The sequence below is a fragment of the Fragaria vesca genome, linkage group LG3 (assembly GCF_000184155.1).
Source record: "Fragaria vesca subsp. vesca linkage group LG3, FraVesHawaii_1.0, whole genome shotgun sequence".
Taxonomy (NCBI): domain Eukaryota; kingdom Viridiplantae; phylum Streptophyta; class Magnoliopsida; order Rosales; family Rosaceae; genus Fragaria; species Fragaria vesca.
Window position 1 is genome coordinate 5,758,679 of NC_020493.1, and position 21,473 is coordinate 5,780,151.

Sequence of the window (21,473 nt, forward strand, 5' to 3'; positions counted from 1 at the left end):
CATATTGGTCTGGACTAGGCTAGCCAAAGGGCTAACTTTGACCCTTTTTTAACCCTTTGGCCCTCTTGTTTATAATTGCTGGAGACCATATTAGAGCCAAAATTTAAGAATTGGCCCTTTGGACTCTATTGTTGGAGAAGGCCTTAAGGCCTTGGTTTTATCCGATGCAGGTGTACGAGACTCACAAAATCACTTGGATGCTTAATGCTTAAAAAAAGAAAATGTCTCAAATATTCTTAGTTTGAGAAATTTTCCTAATCCAGGTAGGAAGTGTACATGTTATACTCTGATATCATATTTTCCTCGACACTCTTGGTGTAAGCGCTTGCTTCGGAGAAACCAACCTGGTCCAAGAAACTAGAATACATCTACATATTACGTATGCTACAGTGCTACACTATACAATGTCAGGCAACTAACAGTGCCTCCTCAATTTCAGGGACTACAATGTCAAGCCTCATCATGGGCTTGTATTTCTCAGGAATCTGGGCACCTGCTTGCAAGCACAGCTCTACCACTGCTGGCACCTTCCCGTAGAACTTCTTGAGCGCACCGCCCTTCATTGGAGGCCCTTTGGGATCTTTGACATGCCATACATAATTTGGAGGAAAAACTTCATCCACCGTAGCATCCTGCCAACCATGCTTTCCGTCCCTCCATTGGTGCTTGAATTCTCCACAAAGCTTTGCGTTGTGACCCCAAGGTCCTACATGAACCTCTGGGCAATACCCACATGCCTTCACGCTGCATTTCTTCATCAGCTTTGTCACTCCAGACTTAACAGTTTCATATGCATCTAGTGTCTCCTGCGCAATCTTAGGAATATCTGATGACAGTGGAGGTGGAAACCGTTCAGAAGCCCCATGTGTATCAAGATCAGCAATAGCAAGTGAAGATGGATTTGCAGCATGCCATTGCACAGGCTCCTCAACAAATCCACCCCGATCGATCACTTTCTTTCCGATCATTCGGATAGGTTTGGTTCTTCGCCGTGAAGGGTATTCGGGTATGTCCACACCAGCTTGAATGCACAGCTCTACAATTGCTGGAATCCTGTCATATTGGAATCTAGTTTCATGCTTGATGCGCCGACCAAAAGGGTCATAAAGATGATATGCTTCAATGGGGACAAGTACATCATTGATTGATCCCTTCATCCATGAGTGGAAGCTTCGGCGCGTAGCATTAGATGGACCAAGACAGTCCTGCATTTGATGGCCAGACTGGGCTACATGAACCTCAGAGCATTCACTGCCAAAGAGTTTAAACAATTTAATATTCCGATTTATAACCTGCCTTGCTAAACATACAGAAAAATCAATACAAGATACAATTAAAACATGCTTACAGGCAACCATATACTGGAACAACATGTAACAGCTGTGCAAGGCCTTTAATCAACGTTTTCCAGGCATCTAGTACTTGATGAGCAACAGGAATTAGATCAGGGTCAAGTAATCCATTTTTCGGAGGGTCGAGCGGCTTTTCTATACCCTTTTCTGCAAGTTTTTTGTTCACTTTTGAAGCCTGCTTAATCTGTTTTAAGGGAATGGGATATGGTTTTTTCTTTTGCTTAGGTAGTACAGCTGGAAGATCCACATTTTGGGGAGATGCGTTTCGCTTCCTGAAAGATGGTTCCCCACTAGGCTTCCTACTGACAGAGTATATGGTTCTGCATGTACTTCCCACTTTACGAAGCTTTCCATGCTCAAACTGCATTTTAAACAAACCTAGAGTATGAGGCTCAGAACAAAACTAAACTCACATCAATGCCTATGTGTTTCCAAATTAAGCAGGATAATATTTTTCAAAGTACCGTAACAATCACAAGTCACAACTTGCAACACAGAAGCCTAAGAGTGTAACATCACTAGGAACACACGTACTGATCTAATTAACTAGTTGCACTGTCATACATAGGGAAGAGGGTTGGTAAGAACAGTTCTAGCTCAGCCCTTCTGACTTAAATTCATGACAAGTAACAACATCCTTTTTGACCTTTTACATGGATAATATAACCCAGTAATATGTGAACACATCGTCATCTATATTTCTAACTTCACATTCAGCGTTGCAGAAAAATAAAGGGAAATAAGACGAGTATTTTCCATATTCAAAATTTAACCAGATCATCTAATATGCATATTTGTAGTACAATTTCACAATAATGTACAGACAAAACGAACAGAAATGTACTGACAAGAAGTAATCAAACCTTTAAGCCAAGATTATATGATCTCGCAGCTGATAACTGAGGCGGCTTGAAATCTACAGTACTGAGACAAGCACCTAAGAAGTAGAGTGACACGAAAACAGGTTATTCTCAAATCCGTTCCTAAACATACAAGCTAAAGAATGAAAGAACGAGCATATCACCTTTCGGAGACGGTTCCCACAAAGTAGAGGATACTGTTGGCGGCCTCTGGAACATTTATCTGTTGGAGTCAGCTCTCTCCTGACAAAGAAAAACCAAGTACAACACAAAACTAGTGTGAAAATCAAAGACTTTTAACTAACTATGCAGATTTTATGGGGAGAAACAGTAATCCCTGGTATCATTTCAAAGCCAAAGTACATGCAATAATATAAACCCAGAAAAACTCTAGCTTGGAAGAACATCCCCAACCCAAAAGCCTAAGCAAAGTTTGCAACTTTCACACTCGAAATGCTCAATTCCAACACCCAGTTTTTCCTTAAGCTTAAATATCACTTCTTTTGCCACACCAAGCTCACCCAGAAGCTAAAAACCATGAAATTAGAGCTTGAAGAGTTGTGTGAGGCATTTCATCAAACAGTTGGTCTGCGTTGGAAAAAAGAGGACCCACCTAAACCAAAACCCAGTTCTGAAATTACCACAGACTTTTGTGTACAAGAGTCAGATAGCTTACTGAAACTGGTAAATTGATGAGCCACTTTTCAGGTTGGAAATACTGGAACTGGTTCAGTCTCTAGGCTCTTATCAGTAATAGAGCTTCAGTTTCTTGCTGTTATGGAAGGGCATGGTGGTCCACAAAATATCTATAATAGCTAAAATGTAACAATATAGTTAGTTATAGTTTATAAAAGAATCCTTGGAGCACAAGATTTTTAAATGTAGGTCCTTCTTTTAGGGCTTTTGGGTAATAAAGAAAGTGTCAGGGACTGAGTGATAACTTTTTGAGTCTCAAATTCTAAATTCTAGAATTGTGTTTCACAACAAAATTTGTGTTAACAATTTTGATATTTGAGGGGAAGATGCAATAGTTTTGTTGAACTGTATAGGTGGTACTCTTTGCTCGGTCCAAGTTTTGTTTCCGGGTTTTCTTCCACGGCAAGGTTTTAGCGAGGCGGCTGTTAGTGTATTTCGGCTTTATAACCTGCTTTGTGTAAAACATTACAATACTTTTCTTGAATGGGATCGGTTTTTAGATTGTGAAGACTTGAGTTCGTACACTTCTACAGTTTTACCAAATTGACATGAAAGTTCTGATTATGGTGAATGGTGACATTGAAAGTTGCTCTGGACACAAATGCCAAAAAGAGAGTATTTTCTATGCACACAAATAAATAATTTACATATCATATCAGCCAATCCGTCCCTTTTTATGCACCAAATACACAATCGCTGTCCAGAAATACTTCCAGACCCACCTTACTACGGGAGCATTTCTCCCGACTCTTATAACACACGCAACCTATACGGAGTATATATATAAAGTCTTATGTTCATCGCATGGTAAATGTAAGTTTGCATGGGGACTGATCCCGGCACTGCTACTTGGCTACCTGGTTCTGCTGTTGCGGCTTAGTTTGGCAAGCTGCAGACATCACCCGCAATCGTCTGGCAATTTCTGTGAATGATGGGCGAATAGTGGGATCAGGGGCCCAGCATTGCTCCATCAGCAATTTCCATTCGGCGTCACAATACCCAGGTACAAGTGGCCTCAATGTGTTGTTGACAATGCCTCCTGCAAGCGAGAAAGAGAATGCAAAGTTAAGTGAATATTTTTAGTTATTGCAGTGAGGAACAATTATAGTGCACATAAAATATAGACTTGAACCAATTTAAATCATGCATGACCACAAATAAGTACATATCCATTATAATATGTCAACATTGTTGAACATTGTCTCTTAATCAATCGAATGAAACTAACTCATGCATAATGCATTCTTGACTTGAGGATTTCAAGAGCTATCAATTATACGAAGGATATAGCACACTCCTTTATGGCTGTCCGATGAAAATTCTTCCTTAATTCTGAATGTTCCAAATGTCATTTCATATACATCAGCCTACTCAAGTTCAATGGTTATATATCCCCTCGTTCTATGTTCACCTAGACCATATATAGTTCCCAAGACACAACGTCATCATTACTACCTTGTTTTGTAATATAAGACAATAGCCATGTATGACAAAATTGAATATCTGTTCTTTATAAAGTTTGCACAAGTCAACCCACTCAGCTTACAGTAAGCTCAACTGAACCAGAAAAACAGTAAACTTTAAATAAATACCAAACCATGGAATGACTCCAGAAAAACTTTTTGAATGATTTCATTACTTGGATGCAGGTTCAGTGTTTAAGCAAAAGATATATGTGGCATGAACATTGGGATTTAGGCCAGTGAATATCATGAAGAGAGAGCTTAGTACACACCTATGATTGCTCCATAATGCATATTGGCATAAGGCTCCTCACCAGTAAGAATCTCCCATAAGACAATGCCAAAGGAAAATACATCAACCTGCCAATAGAGACTTAAGTAGGTAAAAGACATACATCATCTTAAAAAGACAAAAAATTAAACAAAAAAAGAGGAATGAAAACGCCAAACAGTCAACAGATAAAGGTTTCATGCTGGAAAATAAAGAGAAAACAGTGGACAAGTCATTTTCTTCTTTTGGCGTCAGATAACTTCTATCCAGAAAAAGATAACTTGTGTTGGTACGACTATTCTACAACATGGAGAAAGCACCATATTATCCCAAAATTGGACTAGAAACAACTAAGACCCCTTTGTTACTTTTGAAACTACATAGTTCTAAATAACATTGCATACTTAAGCTAGTGAGAGTTTCCTTTATGGTTTAGAGTACATATAACCAGTGATTTTACACGAGCATAAGTCAAGTTCCAGATTCATTAAATAAACATCCAACTAACTGTGGTACATCTCTTCTGCTGCCAATAAGCATTAGAGTTCATGCATACCTTTTCTGAAACCTTACTGCTGCTACCATTAAGCAGCTCAGGAGCCATCCATGGAAGGGTTCCCCTCACACCACCTGTAACTAAGGTATTTCTTTTGATTTTAGACAGCCCAAAATCTCCTACCTGAAAACAATAAGCAACTTCAGCTAAAATATGTGTTCAATATGGAACATATTAAGTGTTCAGTAAGAACAAACAAGACGATAAATAAATTTCTTGCCAATAAGCAAGATTCCATCACAAATCTCTAACTAAGTATTGAATCAAAATGAAGACAGCAAAGATATATATAGATACCTTGCAAATGGGTCGTAAAGGGTCTTTCAAGTTTACAAGCAAATTGTCACATTTCAAATCGAAGTGCACTATATTTTTTGAATGCAGATACTCCATTCCAAATGCTGCATCCATAGCAATAATGAGCCTTTTACGGCGATCAAGATGCCTGAAAATTCAAAACCACCATAAAATAAAGAAGGTTATAGTCAGTGCCTGGTCCACTGCAAAGGATTACATTTTTTCGTAACTAAGGACAGAGATATCACCTCTCCTTGCTAAGTAAAACATGCCTCAGAGAGCCATTCACCATGAACTCCGTAACAGTGGCCATGGTTGCCCCTGGTCCGTCCTGTACGACTCCATAAAATGCCACCACATTTGGATGGTGAAGCTTTGAAAGAATTTCGGCTTCCCGCCAGAACTCAATTGTCTGAGAATGAATAAATAAATAAATTAGTAAACAGATACAGAGCAGGTTACTATATGTCATATAATCACTGGTTAATGAGCACAATGCAGCAAATGAATGTCACCAAACATCACTTAAATGTTCTCATGATAATTTAAAACAGGACCACCAATCAATTTACATTGGAGTGCCCCAGCTTCTTTCTCCTAGAGGAGATTTTATGTCTTACACTTAACAGCCACAGCTGTATCTCACATGATTCAATCTGACTCTATGTGCTTAGTTGCTTAGTTTTTTTCTCCGACTCACCAATCTTTCTTGCTCTGATGAGCGCCCGGTGAAACAGCTTTTTTTTATTCGCTTAATGGCAACATCTGTTCCCCTCCACTTTCCATGATAAACAGTCCCAAACGTGCCAGAACCCAATTCCCTAAGCTCTTCAAGATCTTCATTTTTTATGATCTGTAAAGAAATTCGTAGACAAGGCCAATAAGAGAATTAATAGAAACTTCAATAAAATCAACCCATTAACAGAACAGGGTGCATATGGATAAAGGTGCTCTTTGGTCATCAAATATAATAGCATGGACTGCAAGATTTTCATTGAAACTTTAGACTGGCAAAAGTAAGAAAGATTATTTGAAGACTAGCACAAAAAACCAAACTTTTAATCAGGCAAAGCAACTAAAAGAAAAAACAAGGATCCATTTAGTAGAGACAGAAGAATCAGACTATCAATATATTTTATTTGGACACATGCTCAAAGGGGTGATCAATTGGGATGAAGAAATTCACTGACTGCTGGTACTGAAGTTTGACCTTATGGATATTCGGCTAAGGGATGCTTTTGCTAAGTGTAGTCCCACCAACACTGAGTGCTAAGCCAGTGATGGCAGTCTATGGGGAAGAAGGAATATAATATAACAGATGATGTTTAAGATGTAGCGGTTTTCGTGATGTTAGAACCACTGAAGAGAATCATGACGGGGACTGTCAAGGAGGCTAATAGGCAGAGGCTGTTTGATGAAAGAAAAGATTCCGCACCCAGATTAAATCTAAGTACAACTTAGTTTTACTTAAGCATTGTGTAAGTATATCAAAAATTCTTATACCATTAAAAGGGAAAAAATAGAAGGACTATGCATTGATTGACATGTTATGGAGGCAATCTTTGACTTTCTAATTTTGCAGATAGAAAATGAAGCAAAAATAATAATACCTGCAAGGTAGTAATATCAAAATCTTCCAGAGAAAGATCACCATGTGGCACACCTGTGTTGTTGTTATCTAGCTTGTCATCCTAAAAGTGAGGTGAGAAAAATTGGTCAGCGGAGTCAATACGGTAAAAGTGCAAGTCAAAAGTAAAAAATGCAACAGATAGAGATACCTCATATTCTGATTCTCGTAATATATGATTTACCCCATCCACCTGCTCACTTTCAATTCCCTCAGGTAGAGAAGGATTATAATCTGAATCTACATTGACGGCGGTGGGTCCAGTTATAGATGCCAAATCTTGCCGAATATCCTCATCAAAACTGATATGTGATTCAGTGTGACCGAAAACAACTCCAGCAGACTTCAAAGGTGGATAGCTGTAATCAACTGGAGCTCCTTCTCCAATACCTGTCAGCGGGGCTGAGAAACCGAGATGGTCCTGATCCATAAGGGATACATCCTTCCTCACAAATTCATTCTGGGCCAAATTCCGGAAGTATGACCAATGCATAGGTTCGTGATTCTCCATGTTCAAGCTCAAGCCAGTTCCATCCCCAGGAAGTGGACTGACACCAGAAAGGTCTGTCCCAGCTTTGGAAAATATATCCGACAGAAAATCACGGGGAAAACGATCATTAATATCAATAAGAATATCCCCGTGCTCTGTAGTGCCAACACCAACAGCAGGCTTGCCATTGCCACCACCTGTAATTGGGTTCTCTTTCTGAGCCACAGGGTTTACAAAACCCTTGACATTATTTCCGTAGTCCTTACTGCCAGTCCATTCAAATTCTGGTGGAACTGAAGCAGAATCATCTGTAGGCTTGAGAGAAGTTTCTTGATCAGCTCTTAGTTGAGTCAGCGCTGCTTGTTTATCATTGATCGTTCGGTCTCCGTAGTTATTGTTTAGCCTGCCTGTTTCACGGCCATCACCTGAATTAGCAACTACATTTCTTGAGTCAGATTTCTGTACCTTTTGCTCAAGCCCCTCTTCGACTGTCTGTGGATTTTTGTAGACTAGTTTAGGAGGTAAGACAGGCTGCTGAGACTGCAAAGTGACATTTTCATCATGCAATTTCTCAACAGATTCCATGATTGGGTGCTTGTGATCAGGATGTGCCTGAGCTATCATAAACGGAGAACCAAAAGAATCACCAGATTTTGATAAACGTTTCAATCCTGATTGCTCCCTGGGGATTCTTTCTGAATGATAGACACGCGGAGGAACCACAGGTTGTTCAAGGTAGCTAAAGTCCATAGAATCAACCTCAGAGCCAGCATATCTAGAGTCAACATCAGAGCCAGCATATCTAGAATCAACTTCAGAGCCACCATATCCAGGATTAGACAGTCCACTGGCTGCTGTGTGGAAACGGTCATCTTCATTGTTCTTTTGCCCATCATTAACACCTTCAGAGGTGGTTGAATTCTGTCGAGGTTCCAGGAGCTTTTTGTTGCTTCTTGTAGTCAATAAGGGTGACCCTGTCTCTGCTACTGAAGTGGCAACTGAAACTTCATCCCTAGAAATATAATTTGGAACGGAACCATCGTATGGAGTTACAGAAACAGTCTTCTCATTTGCTAAACTTCGAACTTTATCAGTTTCATTCTGGAGAGAGCTTTCTCTTGTCATTCTTGCTTCCTTCGGTGGAGTGTCCTCTAAAGATTGAACTTTTTCAGCTTCATTTATCTTTTGGGCTGAGCTATCTCTTTTCAATTCCACCTCCTTCATGGGTAATTCTGTATCTTGCCCATGTATTCCAGCATATAGCTGATCTTCAATCAAACCTCCTTGTTGAATTGGCTGTCCATAGAAAGGCATAGAACCTACATTTTCTCCAATTGCGTAATTAGGAGGCTGAGAACCAAAATCATATTGCACTGGAACAGATGAGAGAACTGAAGTTTGTTCATCTTTTGCAAGGAAGCTCTCCACAGGGTTCAAAGCTGCCAATTGGGTGTCTCCACTATGCAATTTTTGTCCCTGATAAAGCTGTGAGTTGGACTCGCTTGAAGAACCAGGAACCGCTGAATGAGAAGATTGATTAACTGAGGAAGGCACTTCTACCACTGAAGGTACAGTACTAGTACAAGCTGTATCAGGCAGAGTGTGAGTGCTGCCCCTTGCAACATTTAGACTGAGTAACTCTTCCAAATTGTTGCCTGAAGAACTTGCCAGAGCAATAGAATTCTTTTTTGAACCTAGGTCTATCCCATTTACAGCAACAACATATTCCCTCTCAGAATCCGCCTCCATGCTTTCGTGGCCAGATTGAGATTCCTCTAAATCAAGACTAGAAAACAGGAACATCCTAGGCCTCTGTGATCCTCCATCTTGTAGGCATTCCTCCATCATATTTTGCAGATCCTCATCAGACGAAACAGAAACTAATGCATCAAGATCCTCGCCCGGAAGCTGATACTTTATTGTATGAGTTTGATCATAAACTGCCAACAGTTTCTGCATGAGATCGTGCCAAAAGATATCCTTGGTTATCCGGACGATACGTGTTTCACCACCGACATATCTAAGCTTCCCATCACTAGGACGAGGCAAGATTTTACCACCAAAGCTGCACAGGAACTTCACTTTTCTCGATGAGCTATCAGACACTCCTGAAGAGGCATAAGAAAGTCCTCGATTGATGTCATTTCTTGATGAGGTTGGTGGTAACCGTACCGAATCATAGTAACTCTGATTTTCAGGAGGAGAAGATGCCTTTTTTTCATTTTCCTGGACAAGATCTTTCTCTGCCAAATTCAGCATAGAAACATCAGATCCACTCTCTGAGCCTGATTGGTTCATTCCAAGTAGGCCTTTTAAACCCATATATCTAGAAGCACTATTAGGATCCCCAGAGGCATGTGGGACTAACAAATGCTGCCTTGCGTTCACCCTTTCCCGCATAAATTCAAGAGAAAATTCCTCGCCAGTCTGAATAGAGTAATTTAATACAGGTCTGGTTCCAACAGAAACATTATACTCTGGAGGTCGCATGTTACTGTTAATATTATTTGATGGATCCGGAAAAAACCGTTGATTGGCAGACCCATATCCATCGTTTCTAGTTTCAACAGTGCTGTATTTCGGTTGATCCATTGCACCTTTACTCAGATTTCTATCCATAAGGTATAACTTCACCAGGACAAACAACCAATACAATACGCAGTAAATATGGTACACGAGCATGTTTCCATGGGTAGCCAACAGCAGTCTTTGCTAGAACAGAGCATTCTCCCAACCCAGCAGTCTTTGAAGAGGGAGCCTACGGGAGACAAAAAAAGGTATCAATAGATCAATAAACCAGATTCACAGTCTCTATGCCTGAGAAATCTATAAGAAGACAACGTTGAACAACAAGGAAGATGTCCGTAATCAGTTTGAGCTCAACGTCAGGAAAGAAAACATTGATGCCTTTCATAGATAATCCAAGTCTAAGACTACTTAAAAACTACAGCAGTAGAAATTTCAAACCACGCAATTTGATTTCAGAAATTCCCTTATTTGCATACATGCTATCATAACCATAGCATGAAATCACACACTGAAACAGACGAAGGGCTTTCTACTTCTTGCGACTGTTTGAATAACGAAGATCTTAGGTTTCCTTCATATCATCAGTGGCCAAACTAGAAAGACTTTCTACAATTTACATTGCCTAATTCAACTCAATACTATAACAGTGTTAAAAACAAGTATACCAATATCCATGTGCATAATCTCCTCATCCATTTTATTCATTTTCTCACCAAACAAAAAGGTTACACATCCGTTACAACACCAATACAACTCAATTTCACCATTTTCATAAAAATCATATTCATGAAACAAATGGATAACTACCAGAATTGACCAGATTAGAAAACTGTTAGACTAAATCAGACTCAACCCAACTTCCAAACCACCATCATGAAACTCAGATCAAGATCAAACCCCTCAAAAACCCCCAAATTGAGCTGACACCGCCCCCAAAAACACCCAAAACCCACACCAACTGGGTCAAAATTCCACTCCATGCCCACCAACCCATCCAACTCCATCTCCACCTCCCCAAATCCAAACCCAAAACACAACCAAAGACTCAAACTTTACAAAGATCCAGCTCAACCCAGTATGAACCAAACAAAACCCAGAACTCGATCCCAATAACCCAAAAGAGAAACCATGAATTAGAACAAGTACCTTGATAATTTACAGTGGTGGATCAAAGAGAGGAGTGTGGAAACCCTGCTCAGCTGCTCAGCTCTGCAAAGTCTCTACCTTTTTGTTTGAGCTCAAACTCTCAAGTCCCAAAGACTCCACCTTTTTTTCTAATTGGTCTTTTTTTTTTGTTTCAGAGTCGCTCAGATTTTACGGCCTTTTCAGAACAGTAAAGATTTTTTCTATTGGCGGCCACTCGCGGATGACGCGCGTGTGGAACACGGTCCGTCCACCTGGAGAGTACAGAGAGGATATTCCTTGGCGGGTATTGGAGGTGCTGACGAGGATTCATTGGTGAGAGTGAGGAAACTATTGGAACTTGGAAGTGTGTGACTTATTTAACCAGCTTAAAAATTTACTACTGAATGACATTATTTACCGCATTGTCAACTTTGCCGTAAGAAGTCGTAGTTCATAGGTGCGTCATGCCACTGTCATTTGTTTCTTTAGGACCGTCGTGCCACGTCATTTGTTTCATGGGACCGTCATGCCACGTCATTCCATTTCATAGGGCGCCGTGCCACGTCATTTGTTTCGTAGGCCCATCGTGGGCTAGGGGAGGGGTACCCTCATGTCTCAGTAAGTATTACCGTTAGTAAATCTAGATCCAAGAATGATTGAGCAAAGTTGGTTTCCGAAACCAATCAAGAACTTCATTGAGTATGAGTGTCTTCATTCCATCTGGAGTGACGTTGTACTATATCAAAAAGCAGCGAAAGAGATCTCAGACCAATTGCCCTATAATTAACAATAATCTTCTGCATTTACAACTTGTAAACTCAATATACATGTCATAATATTCTATATATGGACACAAAATGATCTAAGGGAGAAAGTGAAGCATTTCCTATTCTACCCAGTTGATATCCAAATGCTTTAATTCTGAGATCCACTTTTGTGTATCTTGAGATACATAGGGATTGGATGGTGCATCTTTTGCACCCTTTAGGTTAGTTGATACAGCATGGTCAGTTTTTACATCCCTGGCAAGGTTCAGCCGTCTATTAGGGTGCCTCACATTGAGTGAGAGAAGACGCGAAACTTCATGAAGACCACCCCACTTTTCTAATGCACGCGCAATGTCATACCGCCCTGCCAGAAGTAAAAACAGATGTGGTTCAATTGGAAGATAAAACTATTCATATTGATCACATATAGTGATTTATCTCTCAAATATGCCTATATACATTGCTAAAACATCTATAAACAGACATGAGGTTTTGGTATCCTTCTTAATTACAAGCTAAGTCTTGTTCAAGAGTAAATTGATTCAGTGGTTTAAGGTAATTGTTATGTTTAAATCTTGTATAGCTCCATGAAGTTAGAGAACAATGAAGACAAAAACGAGAAAGAAATCTGTAGAATATACAGCATTTATCATGCTGTAGGCCATTTTGATTCATACCTGCACGCTCGAATGACTTCCTGCTAGGCATGTATGAAGGGTCCATTCCCCAGCTCCTCTGGAATCGACTAATCTGCAATATGAAATGGAATTCTGTGAACCAGGCATTTAGCACTTTTATTTTGTAAGGGAGAGAGCATGTTAAGATTTATCGCACTCAATCCTGATTAGCTTTTATTCATTAGTGATTTACATGCAAAAATAGATGAATGCTATGCTTCCAAGTATAAATGGGAAAAGCTGTTACAGTTTGTACCCACCTCTTCCTGCAAATTGTCAAGATTATCCCAGTAACCCTTCGGTTTTCGATGCTTATAAGCAAGAGAAAGATTCATCAGTGTTGCAATCTTTCTGAATCCACCCATGCGTGTGATTGCTTTCTCGATATCTACTCTTCCCCTTAAACGAAGTTGCTTTCTCATGGGCATAAATCCTTCCTGCCCATGATCTGCAATAAATTTCAGGAGCTCAGCTTTCAAAACTTCAATATCCCTCTGCAATCCTGGGACCCTTGGCCTTTGTGTAGATAAACTCTGAGCATTGGGATCAGAAAAATGGTCTACTGTTTTACAACCATCATCATTATGGTCGGCACTGGATGAAGCATTTTGTTCCTCCACGTGTATAGTTTCATCACATTCTTTCAATGACTTTGCTTCCTCCCTCTTTTCCATGTAGTCTCGTATTGTACATAAATTTGAAGGGAGATCTTCGTATATAACCTACAACCTCATGACAATATGAATCAATAAACTGTTCTGTTGTCAAGGCTCACATGCAAGTTATGATAGAAAATCAAATGCAGACTGATTTTGAATATACTAGTTGGGTTTAATGAGGATAAATTATAATGTTGTCCAGAGATTCAGTTAGTGATTCGATAAATAATTGATTCATATGGAAAACACAAAAGTAAGTACTCGCTTCAGCAGCGTCGCAAACTCCTCTAACAATACAGCATGCACTGAGGTTTTTATGTCAACAATTCTCCAAAGACAACAGTTCAAGCAAAAGCCAGTATTTATACCAACCTCTTCCATGATAGCTTCAGAGAGAAAAGTATCCTTGCGCATTTTCGATTCAACAGTGTACTTCAACAGCGTGTGATGACTTCCTAGCTGCTCAAGAACCCATTTACCCCGAAATGAGTCGAAGTCCCCTTCAACTTGTTCAAAAGTTATCTCCTGTTCAAGTTGTTCACACAAGTCTAGGACAACACGTGCATGAAGTACCATATAAAGCAAGCCCTTACAACCTTCCTGCATATTACAGATAAATCACGTCAATTGTTGTATATGATTATAAGATAAACAATACTTTCACATCAAGGGTACCATACCTACTGGTGCTATAGTAATCCTGGAAGCATAGTATAGCATTGTGCCCCATACTGATGACAATAACATGAGTCCTTATATATTGAAATCTCTCATTTCTTTGCTGATAAACTTTGTTCCATGTTTGAACTCAAAAACTTACAGAACAACTTTGCAGAATGACAAACGAATATATTAACCTCAATATTAATCAAAGTAGAAAGACTCAAGAAACTTAATAGAGACAGCCATCTTCGTTGTGATATAATAAGTTAATAACCAAGCCCATCTTTAAATAACCAGTCATCCAGTCTGTAGAGATGACAGATAAAGTCCTCCAAATCCAGCCCCACTACCCAACACCTCCATAGACTTTTGGCCTTATTCACACTCCCAAAGACCTCTGTACTTCTCAGTCAACTAATTTATTTAATCTACACTATCTTTGGGATTCTTAGCACCATCAATTTATCAAATTATAAGATTCATTGAGGAAAAAAACATAACTAGTTTTCATCTGGTCCTCAACTAACTAAAGATTTTTCTCAGTTTACAATAGAAGACACCACTTGTACCTGAAGAATTCGGACTTTATTGTTTTCTCTTGACAATATCCGACTGATTGCCAAATTCGGGACTATCCTGAAAGATAAAATTTTACAAGGTAAACAATCAGGTTGCTGCAACCTGCAAGCAATCTAAAATCAACTTGCAGAAACTAATAGCTTCGCATTCCTTCTTTTCCATTATGTTATATAACCATTTCATTCTGCTATTAAAAAAAAAAATTTTGATTTCCGAAAGGTTAAAGCAAATTACAATCTTATTATTACTAACTTACCTCCATTATGGTTAATAGTTAATCAGAAACACATGTCTACAATGTCAAATGGATCTTTTTATCAAGTCTACTCATTAATCTCTTCAAGAGCGATAAAGAATGGTAGTGAACTTGGGTATTATTTTACCTTACACTAAGTTTTAATTCAGATATTTAGCTAAGAAAAGGCTGTGATATTTGAACCATGAATTTTCTTTTTATGTATGATATGTTCTTTCTGCCAACCTCTTCAGGCTTTTGAAAAGGTAATAAGGAATGTTGTATATAGATGCATAACTGAACAAATGTAAAAAGCTTACTCAGGAAGACTTTCGTAAGCTGTCAGAACACCCCATACTTCACGAACAGGAGCTTTTACTGTTATACTTGCAACAACACCACGATGGACGCCTCCATTTTCCTTCACGCAAAATCATTTTATATCAATTGCTAAAACAGAAAAGCCTCTCCTAGGCTACATGAGATCAAGAGTCAATTAGTTACCAATAGACCATCGAATCTCCGAAGATGAACCTCATCCACCAAGCAAGGTCTATCAAGTCTGCAGACTTTTCCAAATACACCCCAATTACTATTGAACTCAGTCGAAGCTGGGGGTAAAGAACTCGAAGTAGGACTAGAAAGTGGATAATCCTTTTCACGCAAAGAACCATCCATATCTGTTTGGAGTGAAGTAGTAACGGCATTAGAAGTGCTAGGCATGGAGCTTTCTTTTATTGATGTCTTCTGTTCCCCTTCAAAAGCCTTTTCAGACCTACAAGCCAAGGCCTGAAGATTGACAGGGAGATCTGATCTGATGATCCTCTCCAAGAAAATGGCAGGGAAGTTGAATCTCGGTATCACATTCACTTCATATAATAAAATTGTTGATGATGACCTGCAATCATGAGTGGGAAGAGGAAATTAGCAAAAACATGACTTCAGTAGCTCATACCACAACACTAATCACATATATGTATTCTAAGAGACACAGAATATAAATAGTTAAATACCAGAACTGAAGACCTATAGTGCATTGAACTTGCTAAAATTTATGCTTCTAAAACCTGTTGTGTATCAACTGAGATGTGTACTTCTCAGCAAAGAAAGTACATTCCTTTATTGGTCAAAAGCTTTTCAGTTGTAATAACTACTTATACTAATTAGGGGTAGTGGCAGATGATTAAAGTGAAAAGAAAAAAAAACAGAGCCTAGCATGTGATGAAAGATCAGATCATATGCATGCTATACTGCAGAAAAAAGTTAAATCGAATGATAACCACTAGAAGATGCCATGAAGCTTTCTCACTAGATTCAGAGGGGAACAAAAAAGCAACTAGAAAGAGTATCTACAAACCCAAAAGATGCAAGTATAATGTAAATCCATGTTAACTCCCAATCAAAGTACCTCAATCCTACCTTGTCCCGCATTTCACAGACCATTTGCCTTCAAACTTTTTGAAGTCCCCATCAACCATAGAAAAGTGAAGCTCACGATCATTACCACTCTAAAACACAAACCACAGCTCAACATCACTAATTGCAGATAGATAAAATACTCAAAACATCACAACTTTAAACCAACCTACTCACACATTAAACAATACTATCAAAACCAAACACTACTCAAACCAAATGATAAGCACCAAAAAACAAGAGCGGGGTTTCAATTTAGTCCTAACCAAATTGGTAAACTCCTGAAGGTCCAACACAACCCGAGCTTCGATATGCCAGTACAAAGCTCTCTGCAATCCTCTCTGCTCCAGCCAAATACGCCCAGGATGGGGACATGGAATCCTCCCACTAAAACCATCAAAAAACCAAGTAAAGATCCCAACTTTACCAAATAACCAAAAACCCAATTGAATTCATAGCTCACTACATACGAAACACTAATCAAAGACCCCAACTTTACCAAAAATTGAATTCAGAGCTGACTTAGTATCAAACTGATCAAAGGTACCAACTTTACTAACTTTACCAAAAACCCAATTGGGGATTCCTAGTCCTACCTGGAAACCAGATTGGGGATGAAGTCAGCGAGACGTTCGTAATCCGTAAGTGCATTCCAGACGGAATCGACGTCGGCATTGACGGAAATCTCGGCCTTGACTCTCCGCTCCCGCCAAGAAATCATATCCACTTCACAGCTCACCCTTCTCTCTCCTCCTCCACCACATTCTCTCTCCTCCTCTTCCGCGCTTCTGGGTTTCTTCTGAACGGCGCTGTTTTGGCTGCCGGTGAAATGGTGGCACTGGCTCCATCTGGGAGAGCCGTCGGCGGAAGAGAAGACCATGCAGACATGGGAGTGTGGGCCTTTGAGGGCCCATTTGGGGAGAGTGGAGAGGGGTCGGTGGGTGGTAAAGGTTGAAGCGTTGGAGATGATCATGGATGGAAAATGGGGAGAGTGAGAGGGAGTGGGAGTGGGAGTGTGGCTGTGTAGGCCGTTGATTGGTGACCACCAGTTGTTTTTTCTGGTTTTGCTTTTGTGGTGTCCATGATTTTGTGTGGCAGCTGTGGGAGTAGGGGTGGTTTGGTCATTTTGCGTGGAGAGTGTGTGATTTGACTCTGCGTTGACTTTCATGGCCGATTGGATACACTTCATCAATGAATTTCTTAATTTGTTATCTTTGGTTAACATTAGGTATGAAGGTAGAGTCGTATAGATGTGTATGGCAGTTGATTTGTTTTTGTATCTTAGATTTAGATTAGTCATTGTTTTTTTTTAAAACAGAGATCATCCATTAATGAAGCTCAACAAACATGCCCAAAGAGCCGTCAGAAAAAGTTATTATGCATAACAACTATTATAGTACGTTCCTCACACAAAACATACCAAAATACTCACTCCAAGTACATCCATATTCTACGAAAATAAAACCAAAAACAAAAAAATTAATAACTCTGAAGCGTAATAAACTGTAATATCAGAGTTCTTATCTTCATGTCGATCTCTCGATCAAAATCAAGCCGGTATGATAGAAGAAATGGAATGCTCCACTTCTACTACCTTATTTTCCTGCTCCATTGCAGCAACTTTAGTCGAGAGCTTCTTCTTTGAAGGTACAAGTACCTCCTTTCCAACCACCTCCATGGCTTCAGGAGCAGCAAAAGAAGAAACAGTAGAGGGAATTACTTCCTCTAGCATATCATCTTCTTCAATAAGCTTCAGCAGCCTCTTCCTACCTTTTAAAACAGGACGAGGTGGATCATTTTTAGGCTTGTTTAAGGAGCCTTTTGGTCGCCCACCCTTCTTCTTTGGGGGTGTCACCAGAAGACGACGCAATTCTTGAGGGAGACTCAAATTCAAATCTGCAACTTCTGGACTAAGAACCTTGGATACCTCCAACATCTTCCCCGATTGAATAAGAGGCCGCTCTGTCAACCGCTTACGCCTCCGTTTTGCAGATTGTTGTTGATCAACCAGCAGAGGAACAACAAAACCACATGCCTTACAAGCTTTAAGAACCCTAGCAGGCAGATTGTCATTCACCACCAAATGTTTTTTCGGCAGTTGCACCGGAACCAAAGCCTTCACTTTAGCAGCAAATTTCACAGCTTCCTCTTTATGCTTTTTTGCTCTCATAGCAGCCTCACTGCCCAGAAAGCTACCAGGTGCCTTCTGTTGCACTAGTGACAACCGTTCAATTACAGCCACAGGGAGACCATGCAAAGCCTCCTCCCACACAAATAGTTCGTCATAACCCTCGACAACATGTTCAAACAGACCACAAGCCTTGCACAGACCTTGTATTTTCTCATAGATGATCTCAACATCAACTTTCATAGAATCAAAGGAATAATCACAATAAAATCTATAACGTTGCCTAATATGTCCATAGACAACCGAATTTTCTGCTTTTCCTCTTTACAACTCAAAGCTAAATTTATCAAAACGATGAACCTTACCAATAGTTGGGCCAATCAGCTGAAGGGACTTCCTGTTCCGTAGCAAAGTAGGTAACCCTAAAATTGAGACCCATGTTTTAATGGAGTTGAGAGGAGGATTCACCACTGCATAAATTTCATCATACGGCGCTAGCACCAGCATCACATTCTGATAAAACCAAGGCTCCCCAAAAAGAACCTTGTTTCGATTCGCCTCCCTGTCAAATTAAAACACAAAACGGTCTCCCTCTGAGCGAATTCGTAGACCTAAACGCTGCCTCCAAATGGATGGCATCGTCCCCATAAGACCAGCAACATTAGGACATCGAGTGAGGAGGCGTCCTACCATAAAGAAGTGGGAAGCCTCAAGAGCAACCGCTCTGGCAGGGCCAAAGTTCACATAAGTCACATCCGAAGGAGCAAAGAGTGAAACGAGAAAAGATCTGGGATCTGACATGGCTGAGAAGAAGGTATTTTCGAAGATGGCTAGTCGACGATATTAAAACCCTAGCAAAGCGAAAGGGTTCTTTATGTTTGTCCTCAAGCATAGTGGAGAGACATTATTGGGTGTTGGGTTAACGTGATTTGGGCTTTACAAGTTTGATTTTCTATCCGTTTGATCAGTTCAGTAAAGATCTGATGGCTGAGGTGGTTTGTCCCTTTCTGTCCCGTTAATTGTTTCTCGTAGGTGAGCGGGCCTGTGTATTAATACAAAGCATATTAGGTTTTAAAATGTTACTCGCAAGCGCACGAATCAGTTGCAGTACAGAAATGCAAGAGCAAGGTCGAACCTACAGGGAATGTATGAAAATAAGAAAAACTAATCGAATCTAAATTAATTTAACACTAACCTAGTTGAATGAAAGTTGATGGTGAAGTAGCTAAGGCAAATAAAATAGATAAAGATTACTTTGATGACGAAGTACCTAAGGCATCGAATTTCACCACATTACTCAATAAGTCTTGTAATATTACCTATTAATTCCCGAATTAGGAGTAGCAATCTATAAATCAATCTACTGCGTTTGATCTCAAGATTTAACAATGAAGCACATATGAAATAAATCTAAAGTAGACTCTGCTTCGCTTCTTAATTATGAACACTAAAGCATCACATTGTAAACAAACTTATTGAAACTACAAAAGATTAAAGTGTGTGCAAAGCATCAAATGTGAAACAAGCTCATTTGAATGACAAGAGATAAAATGAGTTCATATTAAATATTTTACAAAGTCAAGCATAAATTAATAAAAGTGACTTCCAAACTACCAAAAATATATGATATTAGAGGTGAAAGGAGCAAAGATTTTATTAATACATTTTGAAATAAGAGTCATAGACATGAATAACATAACTATGAGAATCGATAGATAATTAAGAAAAACTTATTTCATAATGTGGTTTCCTCCTTAACCTTAGTTAAGGAAATTAGCCAGACATAGTACAAATTGAAAACATACTTAAACAAATACAAAACATTATACAAAAAGTAGCTAAAGAAATGGAGGAACAAAGAGCAAAAAGGTGTCTCTAATTCTCCACTCTCTTCGGCTCCCCTTATTCTCTTAAAGCAAGCTTTATTGATAGAGCAACATTGAGGTTTCATTGCAACTTCATCTCCATGTGAAAATGACTTTCCTTCTTCAAACTTCTCATGTTTGATGGCAACATATTTATTCACCCATAAATGCTATCATACATCAGTTCTTTTTCATCTTCAACATCATTTGCTTCTCTCATTTTTGATGTATAAGAGTACGTACACAAACTTTGAAGAATTGAAAGTGAGCTCCTAGATTCATGTAAGCTTGTTTCATGCAATCTTGTCTTTGGAAATTCTTCATGCTCTTTTCCATTTGTATTAAATGAGTAAAGTGAATTCAACAATTGATGGCTAAGTTAACTATTTTCAATACAACACACTTAATGCAATGGGAAAACATTCCACCAATTTGTAGGCACATGCTATTGGAACAATAAAAACATAAGTTGCACTTAGTTATTTAATTAAAGGAAAAAAAAATAATGTTAAACAAAGACTCAATTTACTATATGAAAATAGGTAGATTGCTTACATAATTTTAACATTTTATTTATTTAGACAAAATATCTATAAAAACACAAAAACAAACTAAATAACTCAAACTAATTAAAACAAATAACTAACACATATAAATCATGGATAATAATATGATATAAAATGTGCTCATCATTAGACATGCAAGAATGGTCTTAAATGTGCTTGAGCTCCTGGATCAGCAGGGTACCTAAAACAAAGGACACGTAAAAAAACACACAAAACATTAATTAAGTAAAGAATGTAACGACAATAAATGAATTTTCACATTCTCAATATCAGTTGAAGTATACAATTGAATACTTACTAGCAACTTGTCCAAAAATGCAAGCCATGCCACCTCACACAAAACGAACAACAACATCATAGAGTTCAAAACCCTTGTAAATCTGTCGCCTCTGGCTTGAAACCATCCTATGTAACCTTTAGAGGCCGGAGCAACAACAACGACACTGTTAGAGACCACACCGTTTGAGGCATGATAGACCATGTTGTTTGATAAAAGAGTGGCAACAACGAGACTGTCTAAGACATAAGTGACTAGACCAGCTAGAACAAGGATAGAGCAAATTAAAGCTCATTGGGTATGCTTTTCCATTCAATCTGACCTCTTTCTGTGAGAGAGAGAGAGAGAGAGAGAGAGAGAGAGAGAGAGAGAATA

General features: G+C 39.1%; 3 protein-coding genes across 3 annotated transcripts; all 3 read right to left on the minus strand.

The window, feature by feature from the left end:
* Window positions 1–407: 407 nt before the first annotated feature.
* LOC101294539 (APO protein 1, chloroplastic-like) lies at window positions 408–2,997 on the minus strand. Its single transcript, XM_004293728.1, has 5 exons — window positions 2,889–2,997; window positions 2,377–2,455; window positions 2,216–2,289; window positions 1,349–1,713; window positions 408–1,251 (listed from the first exon to the last, which is right to left on the minus strand). Exons 2-5 carry the CDS (start codon window positions 2,429–2,431, stop codon window positions 408–410), a joined length of 1,338 nt encoding a protein of 445 aa, XP_004293776.1. The 5' UTR covers window positions 2,432–2,455; window positions 2,889–2,997.
* Window positions 2,998–3,565: 568 nt separating this feature from the next.
* On the minus strand, window positions 3,566–11,426 carry LOC101305739. Its single transcript, XM_004295450.1, has 9 exons — window positions 11,288–11,426; window positions 7,274–10,370; window positions 7,106–7,186; window positions 6,196–6,348; window positions 5,744–5,907; window positions 5,496–5,643; window positions 5,199–5,321; window positions 4,644–4,731; window positions 3,566–3,947 (listed from the first exon to the last, which is right to left on the minus strand). The coding sequence occupies exons 2-9, from the start codon at window positions 10,292–10,294 to the stop codon at window positions 3,754–3,756; spliced, it is 3,972 nt and encodes a 1,323-aa protein (XP_004295498.1). The 5' UTR covers window positions 10,295–10,370; window positions 11,288–11,426; the 3' UTR covers window positions 3,566–3,753.
* Window positions 11,427–12,152: 726 nt separating this feature from the next.
* On the minus strand, window positions 12,153–17,235 carry LOC101306028. The gene is made up of 10 exons (XM_004295451.1): window positions 16,859–17,235; window positions 16,529–16,649; window positions 16,266–16,354; window positions 15,351–15,744; window positions 15,167–15,267; window positions 14,602–14,668; window positions 13,742–13,969; window positions 12,971–13,432; window positions 12,711–12,783; window positions 12,153–12,397 (listed from the first exon to the last, which is right to left on the minus strand). The coding sequence occupies exons 1-10, from the start codon at window positions 17,233–17,235 to the stop codon at window positions 12,153–12,155; spliced, it is 2,157 nt and encodes a 718-aa protein (XP_004295499.1).
* Between the last annotated feature and the right edge of the window lie 4,238 nt (window positions 17,236–21,473).